The sequence below is a fragment of the Alexandromys fortis genome, unplaced genomic scaffold, assembly GCF_014885135.2.
Source record: "Alexandromys fortis isolate MF-2015 unplaced genomic scaffold, M_Fortis_MF-2015_v1.1 scaffold_29, whole genome shotgun sequence".
Classification (NCBI taxonomy): domain Eukaryota; kingdom Metazoa; phylum Chordata; class Mammalia; order Rodentia; family Cricetidae; genus Alexandromys; species Alexandromys fortis.
The window spans coordinates 6,535,154-6,562,427 of NW_026067891.1; the positions used below are offsets into that span (position 1 = coordinate 6,535,154).

Below are 27,274 nucleotides of genomic sequence, written 5' to 3' on the forward strand. Positions count from 1 at the left end.
CAGAATAGGGCACCAGACCTCTTTACAGATGGTTGTGAGCCACCATGTGGTTGCTGGGAATTGAACTCAGGACCTTTGGAAGAACAGGCAATGCTCTTAACCACTGAGCCATCTCTCCAGCCCCCTAGAATATTTGTTTATATTGTGAAAATGTTTATATTATGTCTCTGACTAAGATGCCTTCTAGCTCGCTTAATAAAGAGCTAAATGGCCAATAGCTAGGCAGGAGAGATAGGCGGGACTTCCGGGGAAAGAGAGGACTAGAAGAAGAGGAGGAATCTAGGCGCACAGATTGTCGCCAGCGGACTCAGAGCAAGTTGGATGTGCTGTACTAAGAGAAAGGTACACGATGAAATGTAGACGAATATAAATGGGTCAATTTGTTATAGGAGCTAGTTCAGAGCAAGCCTGAGCTAAGACCTAGCCTTCATAATTAAAACGAGTCACTTTGTCATTATTTGTGTGATCGTAGTCAAAAGAAAAATCTGTCTACTTACGGCACCCAATGTGGAACATATAAATTCACATGGGGCCTAAGAAAGCTAAAAAGTTCAGATCACTTGAATGGGGCTTATGAACAAAGGGCAGCATGCTACTCAGTGGCGGAGACTAACTGGGGCTGGCCTCAAACTCAGAGATCCGCCTGCCTCTGCCTCCCCCCGTTCTGGGATTAAAGGTGCACGCCCACCATTGCCAAGCTGTCAATCATTCTGATTTTTAGCCTGATCTGGTAAAACCTAGTAAAGGAGCTCATTCCAACATAACATTCTCCTTTAATTTTTATTTATGAAGAGTGTATTTTAATGTCATGCAGTGGTCTTTCTATTTATGCCTCTTCTGGGTCTTGAAAGTATATAAAATATACAAGTATGTAGGAATAGCTTCCCGGAAGTGGAATTGTTAGTTGGGTTTGATGGCTTAAGTATATGGTCCTAGCTCAGGTTCTGTTGTGAGAAAAAAGGAGCTCGAGCACCTGGGCTGCATAATCAAGATTTAAAAAAAAATTGTTCTGATTACGTGCATTTGTGTGTGGGTATGTGCGTGTGCTAGTGGAGGCCAGAAGAGGGTGTCAGATCCCCTGAGTTTGGAGTTACAGGCAGGTGATCTATGAGCTAAATGGGTGCTGGGAATAGAGCTGACCCCCCAGCAAGAGCTTTCCTTGCTCTGAGCCATCTCTCTAGTTCCCACAGCCAAGGTGCACAAAGACAGATACAGGACTGTTAGCAGAGGTAGACCGGGAATCAAGACTGCCGTTTGCCCTGGAACTGCCCAGGGCTGGCTCATGCGTGTTAAGCGCCAAATTGTCGAGGTGTAGATGTTGAGACTGACAACTAGACTCCTACATCCCTGAGCAGAGATAGGAAGATTAAGCAAGAAAACTTTGTCACTGTAAAACGTTCTCTCTCTCTCTCTCTCTCTCTCTCTCTCTCTCTCTCTCTCTCTCTCTCTCTCTCTCTCTCTCTCTCTTTGTTTTTGTTTTTTTGTGTTAGAATGTAATAATCCTTTCTCAACAAGTTACATCCCCAATCCCCCAGTCTTGGTTTTTGTTTGTTTTGTTTTGACAAATTCTCACACTGTAGCTCAGGTTGCCCTTAAATTTAGGGCAATCCTCCTGCCTCAGCCTCCTCCTCCCTCCGCCGAAAGCTGGGATTCCAGGCTTGAGTCACCACTCTCAACCAACAAACAGTTGGCTTTTGTTGACACCACTCCTCTCCCTGGGCGTGCAAGGCAGAGTCAGCGCTGCCACTCGCCTCCCGCTAGCTGCTGGGGCGCTTGGGGGCGTGGCCTGTCAGGCCCGCCCCTCTCTGCGTGCGCACGTCGCGCCGTCCTCGCGCTCGCCCCGCTCCGCTACCGCGACGCTGGTGGAGTCACTGACACGGAGACCGACGGACCTGCGGGCGTAGCGGCTGGGGGTGAGTGGCCCACGCCGTCTCCGGCCTTGCCCGCCCGGGTCTTCGCTGGGCGGAAGTCTTCCTCCAGAGCTCTGCTCGGTTGGTCTGCCGCCACTCGGCCGCCAGCCCGAGGGGGCATCCGGGCGGGGGACGGCCGGAAGAGGGCTGAGGCCGGGGAGCGGGAGACGGGTGTCGGGGAGGGGGCACCGAGCGGGCCTCGAGCATCATGTGAGCCCGAAATCGCAGACGCCGCGCTCTAGAAGACCTCTGAACTCCGACCCAAGCGTCCTCTGCTGTCCCCGTAGGGCACAGCCCCTCCCAGCGTCCCGAATGCTCTTGACGAGGTGACTCCTGGGTCGAAATTAGTGCAGCCCAGCTCTTGAGCCCCCTTGAGGTCCCGGAGGAGCCCGGGGCGTGACGGCCTTCCTAGTCCGCCCTGCTGTGACTCCCCTCGCTGGGAAGAGCCCTTAGAACCTCCAGGGACTTTATGCGTGACCTCCGATGCAGAGTGCAAGACTGGGAGGACTCTACAGCCAGTTGGTCTGGACGGGGAAGTCCCCTGTCACCTCCAAAGCACAGGGCTCTAGGTGACTTAATTGCCCTGTAAGAACTGCCAAGACCGCCTTATAGAGTGTTTGCACAAGGGCTGTCTGTGCCCTGCCATTTAAATTGGTTCTGAAGGACCGGTTGCTGTGTCCTGTGGCTGTTCATCCTTACTGTGTTGTGTCGCTGGCGCCACTAACTCAACGACAGGGAGAGACCATATAATGCTGCCCTGTTGAGAAAGGGCTGCCCTCTTCAGCCCTTTCGCAAGCCTTCTGTTTCCCCACCTTTTTTTAGAGACTCGTGAAGTAAATCGAGCGATCTCCCACAGGCAAGGTGATGGCACAGATGAGCCTAAATCCAGTGCCCTGCCTGGACGTCCTGTGCTTTCAGAACTGGACTGGAGATTAGAAATGGCTGTGTTGTTTAAGTGGTTATACTGGCCTTAAGCAGGCCAGTCATGTAGCAGGAAATAAACCTGTTACTGGTTTTGTGCTTTTCTGTTTCTGCTGTGGTGCTGTTTGTAATAATTATTATAAATGTTATCATATATAATGTATAATAATTAGATATTTTTGGTGGTGGAGGTTAAACAGGACGAACACATATTTTACCACTGAACAAAATACAATGTTTTGTATTTTGAGAAAGGGATTCTTGGTATGTCTGTGCTGGCTGAATTTGAGATCCTTCTGCCTCAGTCTCCTGAGTGCCCTAGCCTAAAACCATCTTTTCCCCCCTTTGGGACAGGCTCTCTCTTAAAATTATCTAGCCCTGACTGTCCTGGAACTGGCTGTTCAGACAGACTTCAGCTCACAGAGATCCACCTGCCTCTGCCTCCCCAGCGCTGGGATTAAAGGTGTGCGCCATCATGCTGGGAGCTAACTGTATGTTTTGATTACGACACTTATTAATGCTTTTAGTTTCTTTGAGGAGTGAAAAGTGTATATTCAGAATTGCTTCCTTCAGAAACGTCATGAGATTGTAGTCTTGTTTGCTAGGCGCGCTCAGTTCAGTGGCACAGTTATCACTTCATGTGATAAAATTGTTAAACATTGGCTAATACAGTGCCGCAGCCAAACCTGATTAGAGTGTGAGAATCTGTGAGCTTGGAAAGTAGCCTTCTTGTGAGCGACCTGATAGTGCTGAGGACGTACGGGAAATCCTGTGATTCCTCCGGACTGAGGCTTGAGTTCTGCTTTTTTCTTCTCTTAGGGCAGTCCATTGAGCTGCTGAGTCAGAACTATTAGTACTCTAGGGGTGGCAAGGCCGGTGAGCTACAGAAGGTCAAATGTTAATTTCCTTTAACTTTAACACAAATCTGTTGAAACTTGCACACTCATGGCCTACCTTGATTTTTAAAAACAGCTGATTTGTTTTGTTTTTCAAGACAGGGTTTTTCTGTGTAGCTTTGGTGCCTGTCCTGGAACTCGCTCTTGTAGACCAGGCTGGCTTTGAACTCAGAGATCCACCTGGGTCTGCCTCCTGGGTGCTGCTAGGATTAAAGGCATGCACCACCACTGTCTGGCAACAGCTGACTCTTTACAGGACAACTGGGCTTTGCTTACATTGTGAGCTGTCATGTGTTGCTGGGAATTGAATCCATGTCTTCTGGAAGAGCAGCCAGCATTCTTAACCACTAAGCCATCTCTCCAACCCCCATATTATCAATGCTTGACAATATATATAGAGATTTTTTTTTGTCTCTCTCTCTTTTTTTTATTTTTATTTTTGAGACAGGTTTTCTCTGTGTAGCTTTGGAGTCTGTCCTGGAACTCACTCTGTAGGCCAGGCTGGCCTTGAACTCACAGAGATCCTCTTACCTCCGCCTCCTGAGTACTGGTATTAAAGGCACGCAAGAGATTTTCTTTTTTATTAAAAATTATATGTGTGCATAGAGATTTGCATGCTTTTTGGCTTGTGGAAGTTGATTCTCCTTCCACTGTGAGTTCTAGTGGTTAAGCTCATGTAGTTAAACTTGCACTTATACCAGATGAGCCATCTTGCTGCCCAAGAAAGAGATTTTTTTAAAAGATTTATTTATTTTATATATGTGAGTGCACTATCTACACGCATGCCTTTATGCGAGAAGAGGACATCAGATCCCACTATAGATGGTTGTGAGCCACCATGTGGGTGCTGGGAGTTGAACTCAGGACCTCTGGAAATGCAGCCAGTGCTCTTACCTGCTGCGCCAGCCGTCTCTTCAGCTCCTGAAAGAGTTTTTTTTTTTTTTTAATTGGTTGTTTTGTTTGTCTCAGTTTAAAAACTGAGAGGGAGGGAGGGAGAAGGAGAGTTGTGGAGATCAAAGGACACCCTGTGGGAATTGGTGGTTCCTAGGGATCAAACTCAGGTTGTCATACTTGGTGGCAAGTACTTTAACCCACTGCACTCTCAGTGGCCCTATTTTGTTTTTTTGGAAACAAGGGTCTCTGTAGTCCAGGCTGGACTTGACCTGGAGATCCTCCTACTTTAGCCCTCTGAGTGCTAGGATTCCAGGTGTGTGCCATAATTACCCAATTAAAACATGTGCTACTTTTTTTTCCTGAAAAAAAAATTTTTACTTTTAGTGTTTTGCCTGAATGCAGATATGTGCACCACATATGTGCCTAGTGCCTTCAGGTCCCTTTGATCTAGAATTATAGATGGCTGTAAGCCACCATGTGGGTGCTGGGAAATAATCCTGGGTCTTCTTCGAGAGCAGCAAGTGCTTTAACCACTAAGCTATCTCTCTCAATGGTTACTCTTCTGTCTATTTGTTTTTAAGACAGTGTGACCTGGCTGCCCTGGAATTCCATATTTTGCCTCTTAAGTATTGGGATAAATCTTTTCTTTTTTTTCTTTTTCTTTTTTTGAGACAGGGTCCCTCACTGTGTATTCCTGGTTAGCTTGAACTGAAAGAGATCTGCTTCTTCTGCCTTTCCAGTGTTGGAATTAATGTATGTACTTCCATACCTGGCCTAAGCTTTAGTTTTTATATCAGAAAAGGGGATTTTAGTACATGATTAGTCTTACAGACTGTGGAGCCTTTAAATACTGCTTATTGATCTAAGATGGAGGCTACTAAAATCTGTTTCGGTAAATCTGAGATTGGGACTGGGAATCAGTGGTTTTGGGATGTGATTCTTATTCTTATTATTAGTCCTCTGGAATAAAGCACAGCTGAGCAGAGAAGGATGGACTGGAAGGTGTAGAGAGGTGGTTAATGGGCTACGTGAGCAGTAACAACAGGGGAGGAACGAATGGGTGGTTGTTGGGTGGGATCATTGTGTTGTCTGTTTGTGTGCAATAGGCCAACCAAACAGATGTTACCTTCTTTCTGCCCAGGGGGAAAATTAATTTTTTGTCACACGAAGGGATTTGTTTCCTTCCCAGGAGTACCATGAGCCTAATTATTACCATAGTTCTCAGTAATTTTAAAAGGGCTTTAGGGAGGAACAGCATAATGAGACGCTTGAATACTCCCAGTTTCTGCTTTTCTTCCTGGGATTGTTTCAGTTTTAAGACACTGGTTGTAGGTAGCTTATATTCATTCCCACATTTACCTGAGATTCCCAAACCACTTCTTTCTGTTTTTGTTTTTTTAAGACAGATAAGTACTCACTACATAGGTCCAGGCTCATTGTGAATTCATGTTGACCCTCCTTCTGAGCATGTGGGGTTACAGGCGTGTGCCCAATGCTTGACTTATTAATACTCTTTACCTACCATATAATTTTTAGTTAGTTTAGTTGGCTGGCTGTCTCTTAAGTATCTATTATGATCATATTTTTCTACTAATCATGGAGATTCTAATCTAAACATACAGGTGAACTGAAGGAATAGTGATTGTAGGAGTTGAATCCAGGGCCTTATGTATGTTAGGCAAGCACTCACCCTTGAGCCACATTCCCAGCCTTCTCTGCTCTTTCCATTGGAAGGTCAGGGTTGAGCCAGTCTTTTCTTTGCCTAAAATAGCAAGTATCCCATTTCTAAGCAAATTACCCCCAAACCCCTTCATTCTTCTGTTGCATACTTAAATATTTATTATCTTCAGTAAAATTCTCAAATGTTCAAAATATTATTTTCTTTGCTCTGATGTCTTTTGTTTGCTTTTTGCATTTTGTTTCTTGAGACAAGATTTCTCTGCATAGCCCTGGCTGTCCTGGAACTCATCCTGTAGACCAGGCTGGCCTTGAACTCACAGAGATCTGCCTGCCTCTGCCTCCTGGGTGCTGGAATTAAAGGCTTATGCCACTACATCCAACTAGAACTAAGGATTCTGTTATGTCATCCTCTGTGCTGAATTTTCTTTCTTTCTTTGTTTCTTCCTTCCTTCCTTCCTTCCTTCCTCTTTTTTTTTAAATATTTATTTATTTATTATGTATACAATATTCTGTCTGTGTGTATGCCTGAAGGCCAGAAGAGGGCGCCAGGCCTCCTTACAGATGGTTGTGAGCCATCATGTGGTTGCTGGGAATTGAACTCAGGACCTTTGGAAGAGCAGGCAATGCTCTTAACCACTGAGCCATCTCTCCAGCCCCCTTTCTCTTTTTTTTTTTTTTTTTTTTTTTTTTTTTTTTGAGACAAGGTTTCTCTGTGGGTTTTTTTTTTTTTTTTTTTTTTTTTGAGCCTGCCCTGGAACTAGCTCTTGTAGACCAGGCTGGTCTCGAACTCACAGAGATCCGCCTGCCTCTGCCTCCCGAGTGCTGGGATTAAAGGCGTGCGCCACCACCTGCCGGCTTTCTTTCTTTTTTAAAAATGATTTATTATTCGTATCAGTGTTTTGCCTGAATGTATATTTTGTGTGAGGGTGTTAGCTGCCATGTGGGTGCTGGTATTTGAACCTGGGTCTTCCCGAATAGCAGTCAGTGCTCTTAACCACTGAGCCATCTCTCCAGCCTCTGTGTCATCCTCTGTAAGGATTCTAGGAGCTATGTGTATCTTAAAAAATCTCAGTATCATGCTGGGCAGTAGTGGCACACGCCTTTAATCCCAGCACTTGGGAGGCAGAGGCCGATGGATCTCTGAGTTCGAGGACAGTCTGGTCTACAAGAGCTAGTTCCAGGACAGGCTCCAATGCTACAGAAAAACCTGTCTCAAAAAAACAAACAAAAAAATAAAAACAAGAAAAACCCCTCAGTATCACGATAGTATATATTCCCAAATTTTAAAGGAATTGACATGTTAAATGCATATGTCTAGTAGTAGAAGGATGGAGGAACAGAAATGTGTGCCCCTTTCGTAGAAGTGTGTTCAAGACTCTAAGCTGTACTATAAGTGGCAGCGCTGAGAAGTTGTACAAAAGACAACAAAACCGTGGCATAGTACCAGGAACTAGGTCATCTGGGAAAACCCAGAACAGTACAGTTGCTATAAGATTTATGATTACTCTGCTGCTGCTCCATGTTTTGAGGTGTCAGACAAGTTAAAGAGCTGAGAACTAGGAGCCAACCCACAACAGGTCAGGTGAAAGAAAGAATAAAGCAAGGAGATCTACAGAAGAGCACTCAGACTGGAGTGGAAGCCTCGTGCTCGCAGAAAGAGTAAACTCCTGAAATAGGTGTTCTTAACCTGAAATTCTGGGTGTTAGGTTAACTTTTTGAGGACCTATGCTTGCTCACAGATAGAACTGGGAACTTCTTTTTCTGTGAAAAATTTTGATTTAACCTGGAGCCTTCATCTGATGCTCAGCACAAAGAAAAAGGGCAAATGGCCTTCCTCAGAAATGGACAATTGTATCTTTCTGTTAGACAATCACTGGACCAACCGTAATACATCCACACTCAGGCTTTTGTTTTTGCTTCTCAGCAAATTATGGTCATTGATTTTTTTTTTCCCTTTGTGATAATAACCTAATGCCTTGGCATAGTGTTTTAGAATGTGAATAGACACAGGATCTGACTTTGTTATGCAGTTGTATTGGTTTTACCTTCTTGTGGTTGGCTCCTTTCTTGGAGGAACAAATGAGAAAAGACTCTGCTGCTGTGAAGTCCTAATTCTAAGGACAGCTGAGAGGACACAAGAATTTGGGTCTGTCTGTACCCCCACTCCATCCCCCAGGGTCTTTATTGGCACAGTTTCTGGAGGGGGATGAAGCCAGAGGAGTGGGTGGCACCAATACCAGGCTGGCCATGCTTAGCGGGCTTCTATGTGATGGAGAACTCCACCAGGCAGTGGCCAGTCATCTCTGGTTTGACTTCCACCTGGTTGAAGGTCTTGCTGTTATACATGCCCACCATGCTTCCTGCCATCTCAGGCGGGATGATCCTGTTCCTCAGGTGTGTCTTTAACACCTTGTGCTTCTCTGCGGGAGGCACCTCCTTCTTGGTCTTTCTCAGGCTCTTGAGTAGTGGGTGCTGCATCTGCTGCAGGCCATGGTTCAGGTGTCAGGTGCTGCCTCTGCCGGGCACTGTACAATGTATCATCTGCTCATAGCACATGTCCAGCAGCTGGTCCAGGTCTACACCATGGTAGGTGAACTTGAGAAAGGTCTGCTTTTTCATCTCACCTCAGCCATCTTGGCAGCTGATCAAAAAAGGACTTGTTTTTTAAAACTGATCTAAGGAGGGAGTGTCTGATGGGGACTGAGAAGCATTTGTTACCATGATTGCTAAAAATTTGCTCCTGGTGACTGGAGAGTTGGCTCAGTGATTAAGAACAAGAAATGCTCTTGCAGAGGACTTGGGTTCAATTCCAGTACCCATATAATGGTTCACAACCATTTATAACTCTTATTTCCAGATCTGATGCCCTCTTCTGACCTCAGAGGTCACCAGACATGCACATGGCATATAAATACATGCAAGCAAAATATTCACAACACATTACATAAAAATCAAATCTAAGCCTAGGCTATCGAGTGAGAGTTCCTAGACAGCCAAGGCTACACACAGAGAAACCCTCCCCTCCCAATTTTTTTAAAAAATTTTATTCATGAACTAACAGGCTTACTCACTAACTAGCTATTTTCTTTATTTCTGTAATTAGATTTTATTTGTATGTATGTGAGTCTGTGTACATGTATGTGATGTCTGTGCAGGTGCCCACAGAGGCCTTACGTGAGTCCTAGGAACCTTTTCTTGAGTTCTCTGGAAGAGCAGCAAGCACACTTAGCTGTTGAGCCGTCATCTCTCTAACCTCTCTCTGGGATTCATCTTGCTATTTATTTATTGTCCTCTATCAGATGTTTGAACGGGCCTCGATTTTGAGAATATCTCTAACTGTGGAGATAATTTCTTCAACAAACTCTTGATTATGTGTATGCATCATAACATGTGCAGGAAAAACTTGAAGTAGTAAGACTGATGTTGTGAAGGACTTACTAATAAACTTGCTTAGGAAATATTAATTACACAGATATCATTTAGCTAAGGTAAGTAGTGTACTGAGCAGGCTTGTTAGAGACTATTAGAAAATTGTGTGCCATAATTGAAGATTAGAATTACCAACTTAAAACCAGTCATGCTCACATCGAAGAACATGCTCAGGCGTAGCTCAAGGGGGCAGCACAGGCCACAGCCATCAAGTCCTGGTCTGCCGTTAAGTCTCCCGAGCACTTACCAGGAAAAGTATAATTCTGCCAAGTGGGCAAGAAAAACCTGGTAACTATTCCAAAAAACTGGCATACTTTTTTATCCCCTCCTCTATCTTTCTATCTTTCAAACACTGGTGTACTTAAATAATTCTGGCAATATTAAGATATAATTCTGGTAGTATCTTTGCCGTGTAAATCTTCCATCTGTCCAAGTGGCCAGACTTGCAGTCTCCTGTCTTTGTTTAAATTGTTCAAAGTATGTTGACCAGACAAGGAGTCAATCATACAAGAGGTGAGTCACCTTCAGCAAAAGAAGTGTTAGGCAGATATTCCAGCACACAACAGTGTCTCACCAACCAACCCTTGGCTCATACAAACTTACCCATTCCTCTCACGTGTCTTTCTTAGTTGGAGCCTCATTTATAGACTTCAGGGGTATTGGCTCATCTGATATTTTTGTTCCTCCAATGAGATCCAAACCATCTTGTCCCCCCCCCCTTTTTTTGTTGTTTTTTGTTAATTAATTAATTTATTTATTTTTGAGACAGGGTTTCTCTGTAGCTTTGGAGCCTGTCCTAGAACTCCCTTTGTAGAACAGACTGGCCTCGAACTCACAGAAATCCTTCTGTTTCTGCTTCCTGAGTGCTAGGATTAAAGGCCGCCTGGCTATCCCTGTTTTTTGACAAAACAACCCAGACTAAAACTACACATGCCAGTGCAGGATCCGGAGCTCTCATAGACATGGACAGCTCCAGTTCCTGTGATACTAAGCAGGATCTACTCACGTGGAAATGATGTTAACAAACAGCTTAAGCATGTGTCACTTTGACCTTCTTTGTTCTGTGAAATTGATGTGATTAATAAAACTGCATAGTAAACACACACAGAAGAAATTGTTCAAAGTATAACTTGGGACTGGGACTAAAAGAGATTTAAGGATGACAAAGTATGTGGAATGCATAAGCCTAAGGTATATCTAAATTAGTAAAATCTTCTATTTTAGCTAAGCTGGCTCCTCTTTGGGCATTAGCAAAGCCAGGCTCTTGGTATCTTTAAATGTGCACAGTGATTTCTCAGGAGACAAGAAAAAAAGAATCGTAATCTAGAAAATGTGTAAACAGGTAAATGCTGTTGCAGGGTACAAGCACTTATTTTTACACTAACTAGGGAAGCAATTCATTGCTGAGGTACATCTCTAGTCCTTTTTAAATGTTGAGACAGGATCTTAGTAAATTTCTAGGCAGCCCTTGAACTTACTTTCTGACCCAGGCAAGTTTTGAACCTGCCATCTTTCTGCCTTCACCTCCTGATTAGCTAGGATTACATACCTGGACCACCGTCACGTCACTTTTATATGTGACCACATGTCCTTTTCATCAATCCTACTTCCATTACCTCAGCATAGCCCCCATTTTTGTTTGTGTTTTCAAAACAGGGTCTCTCTGGAACTAGCTCTGTAGACCAGGCTGGCCTCGAACTCACAGAGATCCATCTGCCTCTGCCTCCTGAGTGCTGGGATTAAAGGCACCAACTAGCTTTCCCCACTTTTTGTTTGTTGTTTTTGAGATAGGGATTTACTATGTAGCCCTGTCTGGCCTAGAACACTATGTAGACCAGGCTGGCCTCAAATTAGACTTGGTGGACTCATTTTCTAGGAACTTTCAGAGGTAGGGGTTCCATCTTTAGATCATAGGATAATGTATGATACAAATACTGAAATGCGTATCTAAATTAGTAGTCATACTTCATTTGTGCAAACAGCAAATGACGGTCGGGTTGGACAGACTTATGTTCTGGGGATCTACTAGTCAGGAAAATAACTCAACTCTGGTGTAGATCAAGTAATTCAAGACAACAGCCTGTTCCCTCTTTCCCTCAGTCCTGGAGAGAATCATTGAGGAGCTAAAGTATCTAGAAAACTTTCCTAGAAATTCTAGTTGAAAGTTCTTCTGTTAAGTAAATATGAATATGATGTGTGGTACAAGTAATTTTCTCCTTTTTTTTCCCTTTATTTTTTTATACGTGCTAGTCCCAGTTTTCCCTCCCTCCTCTCCTCCTGCTTCCCCCATCCAGTGCTCAGAGAGGGGAAGGCCTCCTCTGGGAAGTCAATTAAGTCTGTCCCATCAACTCGTTGAGGCAGGACCAAGGTTGTCCTGTGTTCATATTGAGCAAGGTGTCTCTCCATAGAGAATGGTCTCCACAAAGTCAGTTCATACATTAGGGTTAATCCTGGTCCCACTGCCAGTGATTCCACATACTGCCCCAGCCACACACACATTGCCACCTGTATTCTGGGTGTCTAGTTCAGTCCTATGCAAGTTCCCCAGTTGTCTCTCTGGAGTCAGTAAGCTCCCACTAGCTCAGGTCAGCTGATCTGTGGGTTCCCCCATCATGGTCTTGACCCCTTTATTCATATTAGCGCTCCTCCCTCTCTTCGATTGCACTCCGGGAGCTCAATCCAGGTAATTTTTTTGCTAACAATGAAATATAGATCATTTGGTAGAGTGCTTGCCTTGTATGAATGAGGTTCTGTATTCAATTCTCAGCAAAAATAAAAGTTTGATTGGATTAAAGTTCATCCCTATATATTGGCCTGTATTTAAGAATCTTTTTAAAAATACTTTTTTATTTTTAATTTGTGTATGTGTGTCTGAGTGTTTGTAGAGTGCCTGCAGAGGCCATAAGAGGGTATCAGATCCCCAGAAGCTAGAGTTACTGGCAGTTGTGAGTCGCCCAACATGGGTGTTTGGATCTGAATTCTGCTCTTTACCAAGGGCAACATATGCTCTTAGTAGCTGAGCCATCTCTCCAGCCCCTGGGAGGCTTTTTAGCATAGAAAAAGCTTGGGATTGGAGAGATGGCTCAGTGGTTGAGAGCACTGGCTGCTCTTCCAGAGGTCCTGAGTTCAATTCCCAGCAACCACATGGTGGCTCACAACCATCTGTAATGAGATCTGGCGTCCTCTTATGGCATGTGGGCATACATGGAGGCAGAATGTTGTACACATAAGAAATAAATAAATCTTTTTTTTTTTTTTTAAAAAGAAAAAGCCTCATGAGTCTATGCTCTGGCGTATGTCTCTATTTATGGGACATAATTGTCCGTATGTAAATCAGCCCTTTTTGATGAGAGAACACAGTTGAGGACCCCACTCCTAGTGACTCCTGGTGCCTTGCTTATTAAGGTAGGAAGTAAAAACACAAGATGGAAGTACAGTTCCTCAGACAGTTCAAATGTAGGCTGTGCTGAGAAATTCTACCCTTTACTTCTCAGTGCATCAGCTTTGTTTTATTCTCTTCCACCACAGACGCAAAGCTGTATAAAACATAAAGCAGCCATTGCAGTTACTTAATCCTCTTTTAGGATGTCATTGTTTGAAAGTCTGTAGACCCTGGGGAAGCAGGGACAGAAACAAGGTGAAATAGAGAGGGCAGCAGCTGGTGAAAGCCTTGTCCTCTAGAGCTGCTGATCTCACTGTACTCTGTTATTCTCCCTCATTCCTCTGACCTTACACTTTCCAAGCAGCATACGCTTTCTTTCATTTTTTTATTTAATAGATATTCATTTTTTAATTTTAATGTGTGTTTTGTATGTATGTATATGCACCACTTACATTCCTGATGCCTGAAGGGGTCAGAAGAAAGCATTGGATCCCCTGGAACTGGAGTTAGAGGTGGTTGTGACCCACCGTGTGGGTATTGGGAATTGAACCCCTGTCCTCTGGAAGGGGGAGCAATGCTCTTAATCACTCTCCAGGCATCTCTCTGGCCCCATCAGCATACATTTTTAGAAGTAGTTAGGACTGCTTAGATTTTAAAATAATCAGTACACAATTGATACACAGATTCTTGTTTGTTTTTTGAGACAGGATTTCTTTGTGTAGCCATGGCTGGGCTCTTTAGATCAGGTTGGCCTTGAACCCACAGAGATCCGCCTCCCTCAGCCTCCAGCGCTGAGATTAAAGGCTTGTACCAATACTACCAGGCTGGCATACAGATTCTTAAAACTAGATCTTCTGTTTCTCTCAATTGCCATGGTAACTAGTGCTATAGAGATGTAGAGACCCTATTGTGACCTCGTGTAGGAATGCCACCAGAGCCTCTTACTTGATTGTCCGCTAAGGCCAGATAGGTCTGGCTCTCCAAGTGTTGGGGTGTGCCACCTCCCCATCTGGAACCACCTTAGGTTGCCGTCTTATAAAAGCAGGCCTTACCAAAGAAAGGTCATCTTGGATTGCATAACTAAATGAGCCAAGGCAAGTGTTTGAGGGGTAGGAAGCAGCAGCTCTCAATCTCTGTGTGTGCATGTGGAGGCCAGAGGTCGACATTGAGTATTTTGCTTATGCCTTCTCCACCTTAGTTGTGTTGTCTCCCGCCCCAAGACATGGTCAGGGTTTCTCTATGTATGGCCTGGCTGTCCTGGAACACACTCTGTAGATCAGGCTCATTTCAGACTCACAGATCTGCTTGCCTCTGCCTCCCGAGCACTGGGATTAAAGGTGTGCACCACCACCATCCGGCCCCTTCTTAGTCTTTGAAGCCAGGTTTCTGACTTGTTGCTCATTGATTTGGCTAGACTGGCTGGTCAGTAAGCTCCAGAGATCTGCCTTTCTCCTCACTCAGAATTGAGGTTACAGAGCTCCATTATTTTATGTGAGTCATATGAGTCAGAATGGAGGTTTTCGGTGATTTTATTGTTAACACTCAACTGTCTCCTCAGCTCCCAGCTCTTTAAATGGAAGCTTAAAGCATTTATGTCTCAGAACTCATAGGGTCATGATTTCATCCTGAAGCAAGAGTGGTATAATACCTCCATGATATGAATAGATGCAGTGTGATTCAGCAGCCTGTACCTTTAGTTTCAGTGTAACCTGTATTCATGATAATACCATACTAACTCTCACATGCATGAACCAGTGAGAACTAGTTGGGGATCAGGAAGAATCTCTTACATTCTGAATGACTCAGGTTTAGTTCCAACTTGACTGTTAACTTCCTGTGCCCTTAGGCAGGTTAATTCTCTTCATTTTAGCACCCCCTTGGGTTTTGTTGTTTGATTTTATCTCACTTAGGCAATGCTGGCCGTGTAGCCAGTGCTGGCTTCACAGTCACTTTGTAGCCAAGAATGGCCTTGAATTTTTTTTTTTAAGATTTATTAATTTATTATGTATGTATCCCTGCATGACAGAAGAGGAAACCAGCTCTCATTACAGATGGTTGTGAGCCACCATGTGGTTGCTGGGAATTGAACTCAGTACCTTTGGAAGAACAGGCAGTGCTCTTAACTACTAAACCATCTCTCCAGCCCGGCCTTGAATTTTTTTATCTTCCTGCCTCTACCTCTGGAATGCTCAGATTATGGGGCTGCACCAACACGCTCAGTTTATACAGTGCTGGCCATTTAACCCAGGGCATTGTCCATGCTGAACAAACACTATACCAACTGAACTATAGACCCAGCCTAATTTCTCTGTCTCTCTGTCTGTCTGTCTCTCTCTGTCTCTCTCTAAATTAGACTAAGGAGGCAACACCAGGCCTCGGAAATTGTTTAATTTTGGTTACTTGATTCTTCTTTTTTAAAAAAATGTTTGTTTTTATGTACATTTGTAGTTTGCCTGCATTTCTGTCTGTGTGAGGGCACCAGGTCTCCTAGAACTGGAGTTACAGACAGTTGTGAGCTGCCATGCGGGTGCTGGGGATTGAATCCAGGTCTTCTGGAAGAGTACCCAGTGCTGTTAATTGGTTGGTGACCCGTCTCTCCAGCCCCTGCTTTAATTTTATAATTAGTGACCTGCTGCTCTGTCCTCTACTTATTGCCCTGCAGGGGTAGTTTTAAGGCGTTTGGTGTTATCAGAGAGAAAAGTACCTGGGAGCTGGGTTTGCAGAATGACAATTCAGAGCCATCTTGATTACTGACTCCCTCCCTCCAACCCCTAATGTGATTCTGGTTTTTGTGTGTGTCAACCTGCTCATCGTCTTACTCAGAGCTCTTCCTTCCTTCCTTCCTTCCTTCCTTCCTTCCTTCCTTCCTTCCTTCCTTTCTTTCTTTCTTTCTTTCTTTCTTTCTTTCTTTCCTTTTTTTTTTTTTGAGACAGGGTTTTTCTGTAGCTTTTAAAGCCTATTAAAGGTGTGTGCCACCACCGCCTGGCACAGAGCTTTTTCTTAATGTCTTTCTAGAGTTGACTCCCCCCCCCCCCCAGAATTTCTTTAGGGAAATTGGTACATATGTTTTGCCCTTTAAAAATTATTTCTACTCAAGGGAGCTAGAGAGATGGCTCAAGGGTTAAGTGTGCTGGCTGCTCTCTCAGAGGACCTGGGTTCTTTCCCCAGCATTTACACAGCAGCGCAGCAACTCACAACTATCTAACTCCAATCCCAAGGGATCTGACAGCCTCTTCTGGCCTCCTGGGGCACCAGCACACAAGGCGCAATGATACACTTGCAATCCCACCCTCCACGGTTTAAAAAAAATTCCTGCTCAAGTAATTTTAGAATTTAGTCAGGGCTCCATATCTGTGCCTGTCATTCTTCTCATGGTACTGGAATTGCTGCCTTCTTGTTCTGGAGCTTTGTTCATTCCAGACAATGGTAGATGGTAGACAGGGAGCAGGAGGGAGTCTACTGTGATTTCATTCATTGGAGGAAGGCTCCCTCCCTCCCCCTTCCTGCTGTGGGGCTGTGAGAAGTGAACTTAATGTCTCACACTTGTTAGACAAACAGGAAAGCTGTTTACCAAGACTTCTGATTACCGCAATCATCAGTTCCAGGCTCCCTTGCTGGTGTCTGCTTTGAATGCTGGTATTTGGTCATGATAGAGTTGAGGATACCCATCTTCCTCAACTTAAAAAAAGTGGAAGGAACCTAAGACATCTTGAGATGTCACTTATTGAAGATTCTAAAGCAAAAGGATGGTACTTTTAAGTTTTTGTTACTGTTTTTGAGACCAGGTCTCACTATGTAGCTTAGGTTTGCTTTGAACTGCCTCACGCCCTGCCTTCCCCCAGTGTTAAGATTGCAAAGATAGATACACCACTACACCCTAATTTTTTTTTTCGTTGCTGGGGTGGAATATAGGACTTTAAGAATACTAGGAAAATGTGTTGCCACAGAACAAACCTACCCTATGCATTTAGCTTTCTTGCTATTTACCCAGAGTTGCAACGGTGTGTTTCATAAATCAGGCTAAAGTTTTTGTCATTGGAGTCCTTACTTTCCCAGGATTTCCCGTCTGGTCTTGCTCTTTATCAAGAGGTTAATAGTCGTCTATTCAGTGAACTGTGGGGTTGAACTTCCACAAATCAAAATGAAGAAAACATGATACTTACATACCAGATTTCCAGAGTAACCGCAGTTACAAAGTTCAGAGACCTGGGGCCATTTATTCTAGAAACATTTTACCTAGAAAATGTTTCCTTGGTGTCGAAAGGCCCCTGTTATCAAGTGTCTCCTTAGGTTAGAGCTGATCCAGCTCTCTGTGTCCCCAACATCCAGCACAGCTAACATTGAGCTGAGCCAGCATTGAGGAGTGTGAGCATTCTTTCCGGCCGTGGTCACAGGTCTTACCCTGAAGAGAACAGGTACTGCCATTTCCTCACACTGCTGCAGGAGGGCTGAGTGTTCTGGTATGATGCATCCAGAATCACCTGAATTGGCTGGACTTCTCATATTTCCTTCCTAATTGTTCTACAATCACCCAACTGCTCTTTCTTAGTTTTGAGTTGTTAGTGACAGGGTCTCCTGTGTCTCAGCCTGGCCTTGAACTCATTTGTCTCCAGGGCTGACTCCTGATCTTTCTGCCTCCACCTCCCAAGTGCTGGCTCGCTCACTTTACTAAACCCAGTTGGGGATTGAAGCCCTGGGCTCTCCCAGTTTTCTCAATAAGAGGTCAGCGTTTGAGGCAGCATCACATCTCATACATTTTCATGCGTGGTATCTCATTTTAGTTTTCACAGCATATTTGAGAAAGTAAAACAAATTTTGTTGGCCTGTTTAATAGATGAGGAAACTCAACTTCCGGAAATTATGACTCACACACTGCACTGCCAAGAGCTAATTAGTATGGAGACCTTATCTCCCAAACCTAAAGACCAGGCCCTGTGTTTGAGGTCAAGCTACCCCTTCCACACTTGAAGATAAGCTGGGTTTCTAGTAATAATTAGCAGTGGGTAGGAGTTCAGAAGTAGCTTCAACATGCTGGCAAATCCACTCAGCGTGTCCCTCCTCCAATACCAGGTGGTAGCTGACCTAGAAAAACAGGTCACATCTTCTCTGTCCATCCATTTGCTAAATGGAATGTAAAACTGGCCTTTGGTATTTTAATTCTCTTAAAAATTCTTCTAATTAAGCCGGGCGGTGGTGGCGCACGCCTTTAATCCCAGCACTCGGGGAGGCAGAGGCAGGCGGATCTCTGTGAGTTCGAGACCAGCCTGGTCTAAGAGCTAGTTCCAGGACAGGCTCCAGAACCACAGAGAAACCCTGTCTCGAAAAACAAAAAAAAAAAAACAAAAAAAAAAAAAATTCTTCTAATTACTTGGAGAGGAGTTGTGTGGGTGAGTGTAGGCTTGTTTTGGGCTGAGAGGGCACCTTTTGAGAATTGGGTCGCCTACCACTGTGAGTTCTAGGTTTTCAGGCTCATGCTCACGCATTTTTACTCTGAGCCATCATACCATTTATGCGCAGTTAATTCTTAGGAATGCTAAATTTTACTCTCCCCACCTCCCCTAGCAGTTTTGTATTGTTTTGAGATAGGGCCTTGGCATTTATAACAGTCCTCCTGTCTCCACTCCTCAAGTGTTGTGATAACAGGCATGCATGAATGCTAGAGTTTAGTGGTGCTAAAGAGACCAAGTTACTCTTCAGTTTGCCTTCAGGAACTGGGTTTATTATGTTGATCCTTCCTATTTGTCCTGGCATGGTCTGATAAGCTCACCCAGGGATGCCTAATACTGTTTCATTTCCTAAGATTGCTCGTGTGATCTTTCCACAATGTATGCCTGTCTCAAAAAAAATTATTTGTCAATTAAAACTTGGAAAATAAAGAGAAAAAAAAACTAGATCTAAAGTTAAAATCAGATCTCATAATGGTTCATTTAGTGCCAAGGCACCCAGTTACACACTCAGTATACAGCTTTCGTTTAGCTTGTATGTCCAGTGCATTCTGTGTGCACACTGTGACAGTTATAACTCAGATTGCAGGCTCCAGAGGATGCTGTGCTCTGATGGCTTGGACCCTGGTAGTGAATCTGAGGGGAATCCTGATCAGCCCTATAGGAAGCTTCTGGTTTAATTGGGGCAGTCACATATAGGGTAGTGTGGTATCAGTTATCTACAGGAGTGAAATCTTGAACCATAGACAGCCTTCTAGGAAGCAGGCAGGGGACTCACAGTGATGGCAACAAGCCTAATGCCCAGCAGAAATCTGTTCAAAGAGGGAATCATGATCAAGTCTTGGTAAAGAATGCTAGGAGCAGCCATTTAACCTCCCTGTGCGTATGGGATAATAACAGTGACTCATGTTGTGGGCGTAAACCGATTGTTGCTGAATGTCCTACCCAGTGACTCAGGCTCACAGCATTGTTCTAATGCCAGGGAACAGGTCACCCTGCCATTGCTTTTCTGTTACCTGTTCCTTTCCTTCAGTGCAGAATGAATACCAGAAGTCTTTATTATTCTTTAGATCATCGGATAGGATGGACCTTAGGTTACATTTCTGCCTGGCAGCAGTGCTCTGAAATTACCTGGCCTTGTGAAATTTGCTGGAGTTAGTCTCCACGAAGGAGAGTTTCTTTGAATAACGTCTGTTATTTCTGAAAGTCCTAATGCCTTCACAGTGCTTTACCAGGAACAACAGCTCTGAGGTAGATGTTTTAGATCTGCTATGTGGGTACCTCTTGCTGGAAATCTCTGTGGTAGGAACTTGCTGCTTCACTCAAAACAGGTATTAGAATGAAAACAAGCAGCCCATTGGGAAAACAGCTGGTAGTACAGGAATTAGGGAGTAGCAGTCAGTTTTTTCTTTTTCTTTTTTCTTTTTTAAAGCTGGGTGGGGCGGGGCACAGAATGCCCTTTCTGCTGCAACTTGTGGTAGCAGAAGGGCCAAGGACTGACTTCCTGTTGACTAGTTCAGGGCAGAACTTTGCTAGTTTTCTAATACCAACCAATTTTAATTTGTGTTTCCTTTTTACTCATTCCTTTCCTGCATTTCTCTCCCTTTTCTCTTTTTTCTTTCCAATAGGATAATGCTACTTTACATAAAAGAAACAGTCAGTTGGCTAAGTTGGCCAACGAAAACCATAAATGAAGAGTTTTCCAGATCCCCTCCCTGTCGTTGTTAATGTACTTACATGGTGATATAATCCTTGCTGGGCAAGCACTCTGCCTCTGAGCAGCATTCCCAGCCTGTACAGTGAGTGCTGCTTATACATAGTTGTAGTCGTGGTTTAGATTTTTTTGGGTTTGGTTTTGGTCTTTTGAGACAAGGTTTCTCTGAGTCACAGTTCTGGCTGTCCTGGAACTTGCTTTGTAGACCAGTTTGGCCTCGAACTCACAGAGGTCCTCCTGCCTCTCTGCCTCTGCCTTCCAAGTGCTGGGATTAAGGGCGTGCACCACCTCCTGTCATATATATTTTTTTAATATAGACTATTCTGTACGTGATCACAGTTTGTCAGCTTGTCAGGGTGGTGCTAGCATTGTTACTGTCCTTTGAGTAGCTGAAGCCCTGGCTGTTAGGCTGTGTGATTTATTTTCTTACTTTATAGTATGACTATTATTAGGGTATAGATTACTGGGTTTTGTTTGTTTGTGTGTTTGTTTTTTCGAGACAAGGTTTCTCTGTGTTAACAGTCCTACTGTCCTGGAAGTTTCTTTGGAAACCAAACTGGCCACGAACTCACTGAGATCCGCCTGCCTTTGCCTCCCGAGTGCTGGGATTAAAGGTGTGCACCACTGCCTGGCCCAGTTTTCTATTTTTAAGGAGTATGTCCTAGAGTGTACAGGTCAACAAAGGATTTGGAAATGTAACTTTTCAAAGACTGAGATAATATTTTACAGGAGGGCAAGGTAACCTCTTAGTATTACCTGTGTGGCCATTCGGCCAAGGAGTGGTAAATCAGCAACAAGAATGGACACATTTTGTCCCCCGGCAGGAGCCTGTGTTGGTTGAATATGGTAACTGAGCCTTCCTGGAAAGGGAGCTTTCAGATACCCTTGAGGACTCGGTATTCTTCAAAGGGAAATAAGTAAATTGTACTTGGAGTTTAGAAAACTATTGAAGTGATAAACAACAGGTTACTAATATTATTTTATTGTTTAAAAATGCATAATTAAGCAGGGCGGTGACGATGCATCTAATCCCGAGCTACAGCCCTACCTCGAGGGCTGTTCTTACACCTGATTGTCTCGGTTGTAGAAAATGCTCAGTAAAGAAGTACTAATTGAGGCAGAAGATTAAGCTTTCTTTTCCCTTGGCCCAGCTTGGCCAGAGTCGGCTCCAGAGTTGACTTATTGATGATGTGTCACAGTGTTCTCTAAAGAACACTTGCTAGAGCAGACGTCTCCTGAGATGGAGAACAAAACTGCCGCATTATGGGTTGTGTTCCCTTGCTGATGAAAGGTGAGCCTTGAGTAGGCAGTGGGCATTGATCAGCTCAGCCTTTTATTTCATGCAGCCCAGCAGAGTACAGAATAGGCTTGGGATAGTTTGCTAGGTGACTCATTTGAAGGTGTCTCAGGCTTGTGGAGCTGTTGGGCAACAGCCTGGCTTAATTAAACTCTAACAACACCCTGTTCATCCTTTTTTACTTGGCAGCCCACAGGTAGAATGGAAAGCCTTGCATTGCTTAATAAGGTGAGATCCCCTGTAGCCTTTTTTTTTTAATGTATCTTTCTTTTACGTTTTTAGTAGCTTTATATTTGTGTATAATTTCAAACATGCAGGGGAGAAAATGATAAGACTAATACAAAGAACTTTGTAGCCCAGTAGTAGTGCACACTGTTAATCCCAGCACTCGGGAAGCAGAGGTAGGCAGATCTCTGAGTTTGAGGCCAGCCTTATCTACAAAGCAAGTTCCAGGACAGCAAGTTACATAGAGAAACCTTGTCTGGAAAGAAAAGAAAAAAAATTAAAAAGAGCTTTTGTATACCTTTTCCCCAGACTGTCAGCATTTGCCTCATGTGCTTTCTTCACAGGGATGCACACTTACATTCTTCTCAAGGCTGAGAGCAGGTGTAGACAGCGTGCTGTTTACTTCTGAATGCCAGTGTGATTGCCTAAGAACACATTCAGCAACGTTATAATTATACCTAACTTATTGTCCAACTTCAGATCTGTCCTCTTCCTGAAATGGTCCTAGTAATGACAGAGCTTTGTTGTGAAAAACAGTCTTGAGGGGCAAGGGTGTCTCCTCGGTTATGTTGGCTTAAAGCCAAAAGACATTATTCAGTCACCAATTTCTTGTGTCTTTACAGGACCGGAGTGAGGAGGGCATCACCAGCTACTCAGCAACAATGTCTTCAGAAGTGGAGACCTCAGAGGGGGTAGATGAATCAGAGAAAAAGAACTCCGTGGCCCCAGAGAAGGAAAACCATACCAAGTGAGTGACAGCAGCTGACTGCTTCTCATTGAGAGGGTCCAACAACCATCATGCCTGGTTCAATCTGTCGGTGGCACTTGGGAGTGCTCATCAGCCTGAGTTGTGTAGACCCTGGGATGTTTGATTGGCAGTGCAGGCCCCTGTCCAGCCTGGGCTGTTCCATTCTCTGGTTTTCTGTTTTGTTACCAATGGAGACAGGCCAGATGCTGGGAGTGCTGAGTCAGGGTTTCATGGTGGTCATTATTCTCTTTTTAAAAACCAAGTGGTGCCAGCAGGGCGGTGTGCACCTTTGATCCCGACAAGAAGCAGGCAGATTTCTGGCTAGCCTGGTCTACAGAGCGAGTTCCAAGACAGACAGAGCTACACAGAGGAACCTTGTCTCTAAAAACAATCAAACAAACAAACCCCCAAACCTAAGTGGGTTTTCACATGAACTCACATGAGGAATGATGAGGCAAAGCTGATTCCCTTTACAGGGTTATCTTTCTACCAATGTGGAATCTGAACTCTGTTCTAGGCCAGGCCTTTACTTGTAAATTTAAATTACTGGGCTTTGCTCTGCATTTTTCCTAGCCTCTCATTAAAGTCCTGTTGTTGGCTAAGTTATTATATCTTAAAATAATTGTTAATAAACAAATTCTTAGGACGTGAGTGATACAAATTAATCTAAAAAACAAAAACAAATGAAACTGCAGAGGCTAGACTGTTTTTGTTTTGTTGTTTGTTTTTTGAGACGGGGTTTCTTTGTATAACAGTCCTGGCCGTCCTGGAACTTGCTTTGTAGACCAGGCTGGCCCTGAACTGAGAACCAACATTTTCTCATTCTAATAGATGGACTGTATGGATATACCGGAGTTCTCCCTAGGTTCCATTGTCCTTAGGACCATACTTTCCTTCCCTGTCCATTTACTGGTGTAACTATCCTGTGTGATTCTGATTCTGTTAAGAAATTCTGTTACAAAATGGGGAGGCAGAGGCAGGAAGTTCTATTGAGTTCGAATGCTACAGATTGAGTTTCAGGACAGCCAGGACTACACAAACAAACTGCCTTGAAAAACAAAAAAGGAGAAGGGGGGGCGATGGGGGAATAAGAGAAGAAGAAAGAATACAAAACCAAGATCTTGGTCCTCATCTCTCAACTGTCTCTTCTTCCCACACCTGGGCCCATCCACGTAACACCCTAGGTTCCTCATTGGGAAGAAGGCAACTTTCTGGGCTGGATTAAGTTTTGTTTCTTCAGCCACTAGGTGGCCACAGAAGCCAAATCATTCATTTGGGTGCTTACTAACATGTATACATGGATCCATAGTCTTGGGGAGACAGTAGTAATCTTTATGTGCCCTGAATTTTATGGCAGATTGTCACATCTGCTTGCCCTGTGCTCACATATAAGACTCACCACCTGTTCATGCTGGACTAGTCTGAGCAGCTCCAGCTTTAGTCTGTATCTGGGGTCTAGACTGTCTTTGGCCCTTTAGTCCTTTCTGGAGAACTGGAAAGGGCTACTGTCTTACACACAAAACTCATTCCACAGAATGGCAGACCTCTCTGAGCTCCTGAAGGAAGGGACCAAGGAAGCACATGACCGGGCAGAAAATACCCAGTTTGTCAAAGACTTCTTGAAAGGAAACATTAGGAAGGAGCTATTTAAGGTTTGTGCCCTCAGTCAGATGGGGTTGGATTCTAAACTTAATTAATGGGTGGGAGGTGGGGGGGGGGGGGCTCAGCCCTCAAAGGGAGAAGCTGCTGGGTCTTTTTCTTGGAGACTGTCTGGCTGCATAGTCCATGGACTCTATCCCTGGGTCCTCCAGCCTTAGCTTCCTAAATACTGGGGATGAAAGGTATGTGCCTCCATGCCCAGCCATATGTATGTGTATATATGTATGTATGTATGTATGTATATTTTTTTTCCTGGTGTTAACCTGTGACTGTCCTAGCCTAAATGGATTAACAGAAATGTTTGTAATATTCACTGTTTTTTTTTTTTTAAGAAGTTACAGAAGTGTGTTAAGTAGTTCACTGTATAAAAAAGGAGTCACAGCTGGATTTTTGGGACAGGGCAAAGTGGCTTTTGTCTTGACCTAGTCGTGAAACATGGTGGGTTCCAAAAAAAAAAAAAAAAAAAAAAAAAAGCTGGAGGGGGCTGTAGAGATGGCTCAGTGGTTAAGAGCATTGCCTGCTCTTCCAAAGGTCCTGAGTTCAATTCCCAGCAACCACATGGTGGCTCACAACCATCTGTAATGAGGTCTGGTGCCCTCTTCTGGCCTGCAGGCAGGCATACACACAAACAGAATATTGTATACATAATAAATATTTAAAAATAAATATTTTAAAAAAAGCTGGATAGTTGTGGCATCACACACCTTTAGTCTCAGCACTGGGGAGGCAGAGGCAGGTGGGTCTCTGTGAGTTTGGGGCCAGCTTGGTCTACGCTATGAGTTCTAGGACAGCCAGGGCTACACACACACAAAACCTGTCTTTGAAAAACCAAAACTCAAAACGAAACATAGTTCTAAAGCTGCTGGTTTAGCTTATAATCTTCTCCCACGATCTTCATCACCCTCACAGTTGGCCACTACTGCACTTTATTTCACGTACTCAGCCCTTGAGGAAGAAATGGACCGAAACAAAGACCACCCAGCCTTCGCCCCCTTGTATTTCCCCACGGAGCTACACCGGAAGGAAGCACTGATCAAGGACATGGAGTATTTCTTTGGTGAAAACTGGGAGGAGCAGGTGAAGTGCTCTGAGGCTGCCCAGAAGTATGTGGACCGGATCCACTATGTCGGGCAGAATGAGCCAGAGCTGCTGGTGGCCCATGCTTATACTCATTACATGGGGGACCTTTCAGGAGGCCAGGTGCTGAAGAAGGTGGCCCAGCGGGCACTGAAACTCCCCAGCACTGGGGAAGGGACCCAGTTCTACCTGTTTGAGCATGTGGACAATGCCCAGCAATTCAAGCAGATCTACCGAGCCAGAATGAATGCCCTGGACCTGAATTTAAAGACCAAAGAGAGGATCGTGGAGGAGGCCAACAAAGCCTTTGAATATAATATGCAGGTACTGGGCACTGACCATGGAGCCTACTTCACGGAGTTATGACCATGGATGCATGAGCTTGATCCTTTAACAGTAGAGTCAGAGCCAGAGCTGTCTCGAGAGGCCATTGGTAGATGATAAATGAGCTCCTGCATGCCCTAGAGGAAGGTGAGGGGACCAGTTAGCCAGTGGAGAGCATGGGGTTAGTGTGTGGCTCCCAGATGGAGGCCTGGTTTAAGGCCTGTGGATAGTTATGGAAGGGCAGTGCTCCAGCATTTGAAAGGTCTGTCACTATAGGATGCTAGCTAGGATTGATGAGTGAGCAGTTTCTTAATTTTGTACAAAGACAGGAAAAATATTGTTTAGTATGGAGCCAGATTCACTGGGGAATAGGTTTTACAAGCTGATCATGCTGAAGCCATTTCTGATCCAGAATCCCATGTCAGCCCTCAGTGTTAGAACAGCAGTCACCTGAACTCCCACTAAGAGTTGCAGGGAAGTGTTCACTTTTCTGGCTTGATGTTCACCTAGTCCTGATCAGATGTATCTGGGCTGTAGTCCCTCTATGGGTGGTGAGTAGGGTGCAAATTCTAAGTCTGCCTACTTTAGGGATGGCTCAGTTAATTTCTGCTCCTCAGATATTCAATGAACTGGACCAGGCTGGCTCCATACTGGCAAGAGAAACTGAGGAGGATGGACTCCCCATGCATGATGGGAAGGGAGATGTACGTAAATGCCCCTTTTATGCTGCTCAGCCAGACAAAGGTAGGTTGCGGGTCCTCAGCTAACATTTCTGGAGCAGGTTATGTCATTGCTCTCCACTGATGCCCTGTCTCCTGTTGTGCGCCTACAGGTACCCTGGAAGGGAGCAGCTGCCCCTTCCGGACAGCCATGGCTCTGCTGAGGAAGACTAGCCTCCAGTTCATTCTAGCTGCCAGTGTGGCCCTGGCTGCTGGACTCCTGGCCTGGTACAACATGTGAAGGACCTGTCATGTTATTTGCATCCTACCCCAAGTGACCTGTTCCATCCCTAACTCCACCTCTGACTAAACTACCACCTCAGGCAACTTTTTTAATGCTGGGTTTGAGAAAACAAGCAACCAATAAAAGCCAGACACTAGAGCCTCTGCGTAAAAAGCATCTTCTCTGCCAGCCAGGTGCAAACCAAGCATAGGCTGACACTCTAATGACAGCCAGAACTCCACTGCAAGTCAGCCTCTGGACCTCTTCATCTGGCAGTGCCCCAGGATTTCTGCCACTTTGGAGGCCTGGGTACATTTTCTTCTTTCTTAATAGTACTTGGAGTAGTCATTGCCTTTGCTTGGGAGTTGGCTGCCCATACACCCAGGCTTGGTGGGAAAGGGTCATACCAACTGATAATGTTCAATTTTCTAGGCCTCAGGGAGCCTTTTGGGGGTGAAAACTATGCTTTCCTGTTCTCACCCCCCCCCCCCCCCCGAGCTTATCCCTTAAGCAGGCTGTTACCCTGGGCTGTCTCCACTGACTGGTATAACTGCTTCAGCACTCTTAAAGCAGACACCTCACACCTCCTCCACCCTGGGATAGGGTAGGTGAGACTACCTCCTGGTCCCCCAGAAACAAAAGCATGATGTATACATCCTCCTTGACAGCCCTCGCCTACCTCCCAACACTTCTGGACAATTCCCTGTACCTTATTTTTCCATGTATTCATGT

General features: G+C 44.6%; 1 protein-coding gene and 1 pseudogene across 3 annotated transcripts; one reads left to right on the forward strand and one right to left on the reverse strand.

Annotated features, from left to right (window-relative positions):
- Positions 1–1,791: 1,791 nt before the first annotated feature.
- Positions 1,792–26,701, forward strand: Hmox2 (heme oxygenase 2). 3 transcript variants are annotated; one of them, XM_050130067.1, is made up of 7 exons: positions 1,824–1,913; positions 21,757–21,795; positions 22,416–22,540; positions 24,075–24,192; positions 25,109–25,600; positions 26,218–26,344; positions 26,433–26,701. In XM_050130067.1, the coding sequence occupies exons 2-7, from the start codon at positions 21,769–21,771 to the stop codon at positions 26,558–26,560; spliced, it is 1,017 nt and encodes a 338-aa protein (XP_049986024.1). In that variant the 5' UTR covers positions 1,824–1,913; positions 21,757–21,768; the 3' UTR covers positions 26,561–26,701. The 3 variants fall into 3 exon arrangements, with proteins under 3 accessions (XP_049986109.1, XP_049986024.1, XP_049986177.1); XM_050130152.1 differs by lacking the exon at positions 21,757–21,795 and having other exon boundaries at positions 1,792–1,913; XM_050130220.1 differs by lacking the exons at positions 1,824–1,913; positions 21,757–21,795 and adding an exon at positions 5,313–5,374.
- Positions 5,388–19,758, reverse strand: LOC126493869 (40S ribosomal protein S15-like; annotated as a pseudogene).
- Positions 26,702–27,274: the final 573 nt, after the last annotated feature.

Coding starts and splice junctions, on each gene's coding strand:
- Hmox2 (XM_050130067.1), top strand. CDS start 21,769: ATGGAAAGCCTTGCATTGCTTAATAAG. Junction 21,796..22,415: donor GCCTTGCATTGCTTAATAAG/GTGAGATCCCCT, acceptor GTGTCTTTACAG/GACCGGAGTGAGGAGGGCAT. Junction 22,541..24,074: donor GAGAAGGAAAACCATACCAA/GTGAGTGACAGC, acceptor CTCATTCCACAG/AATGGCAGACCTCTCTGAGC.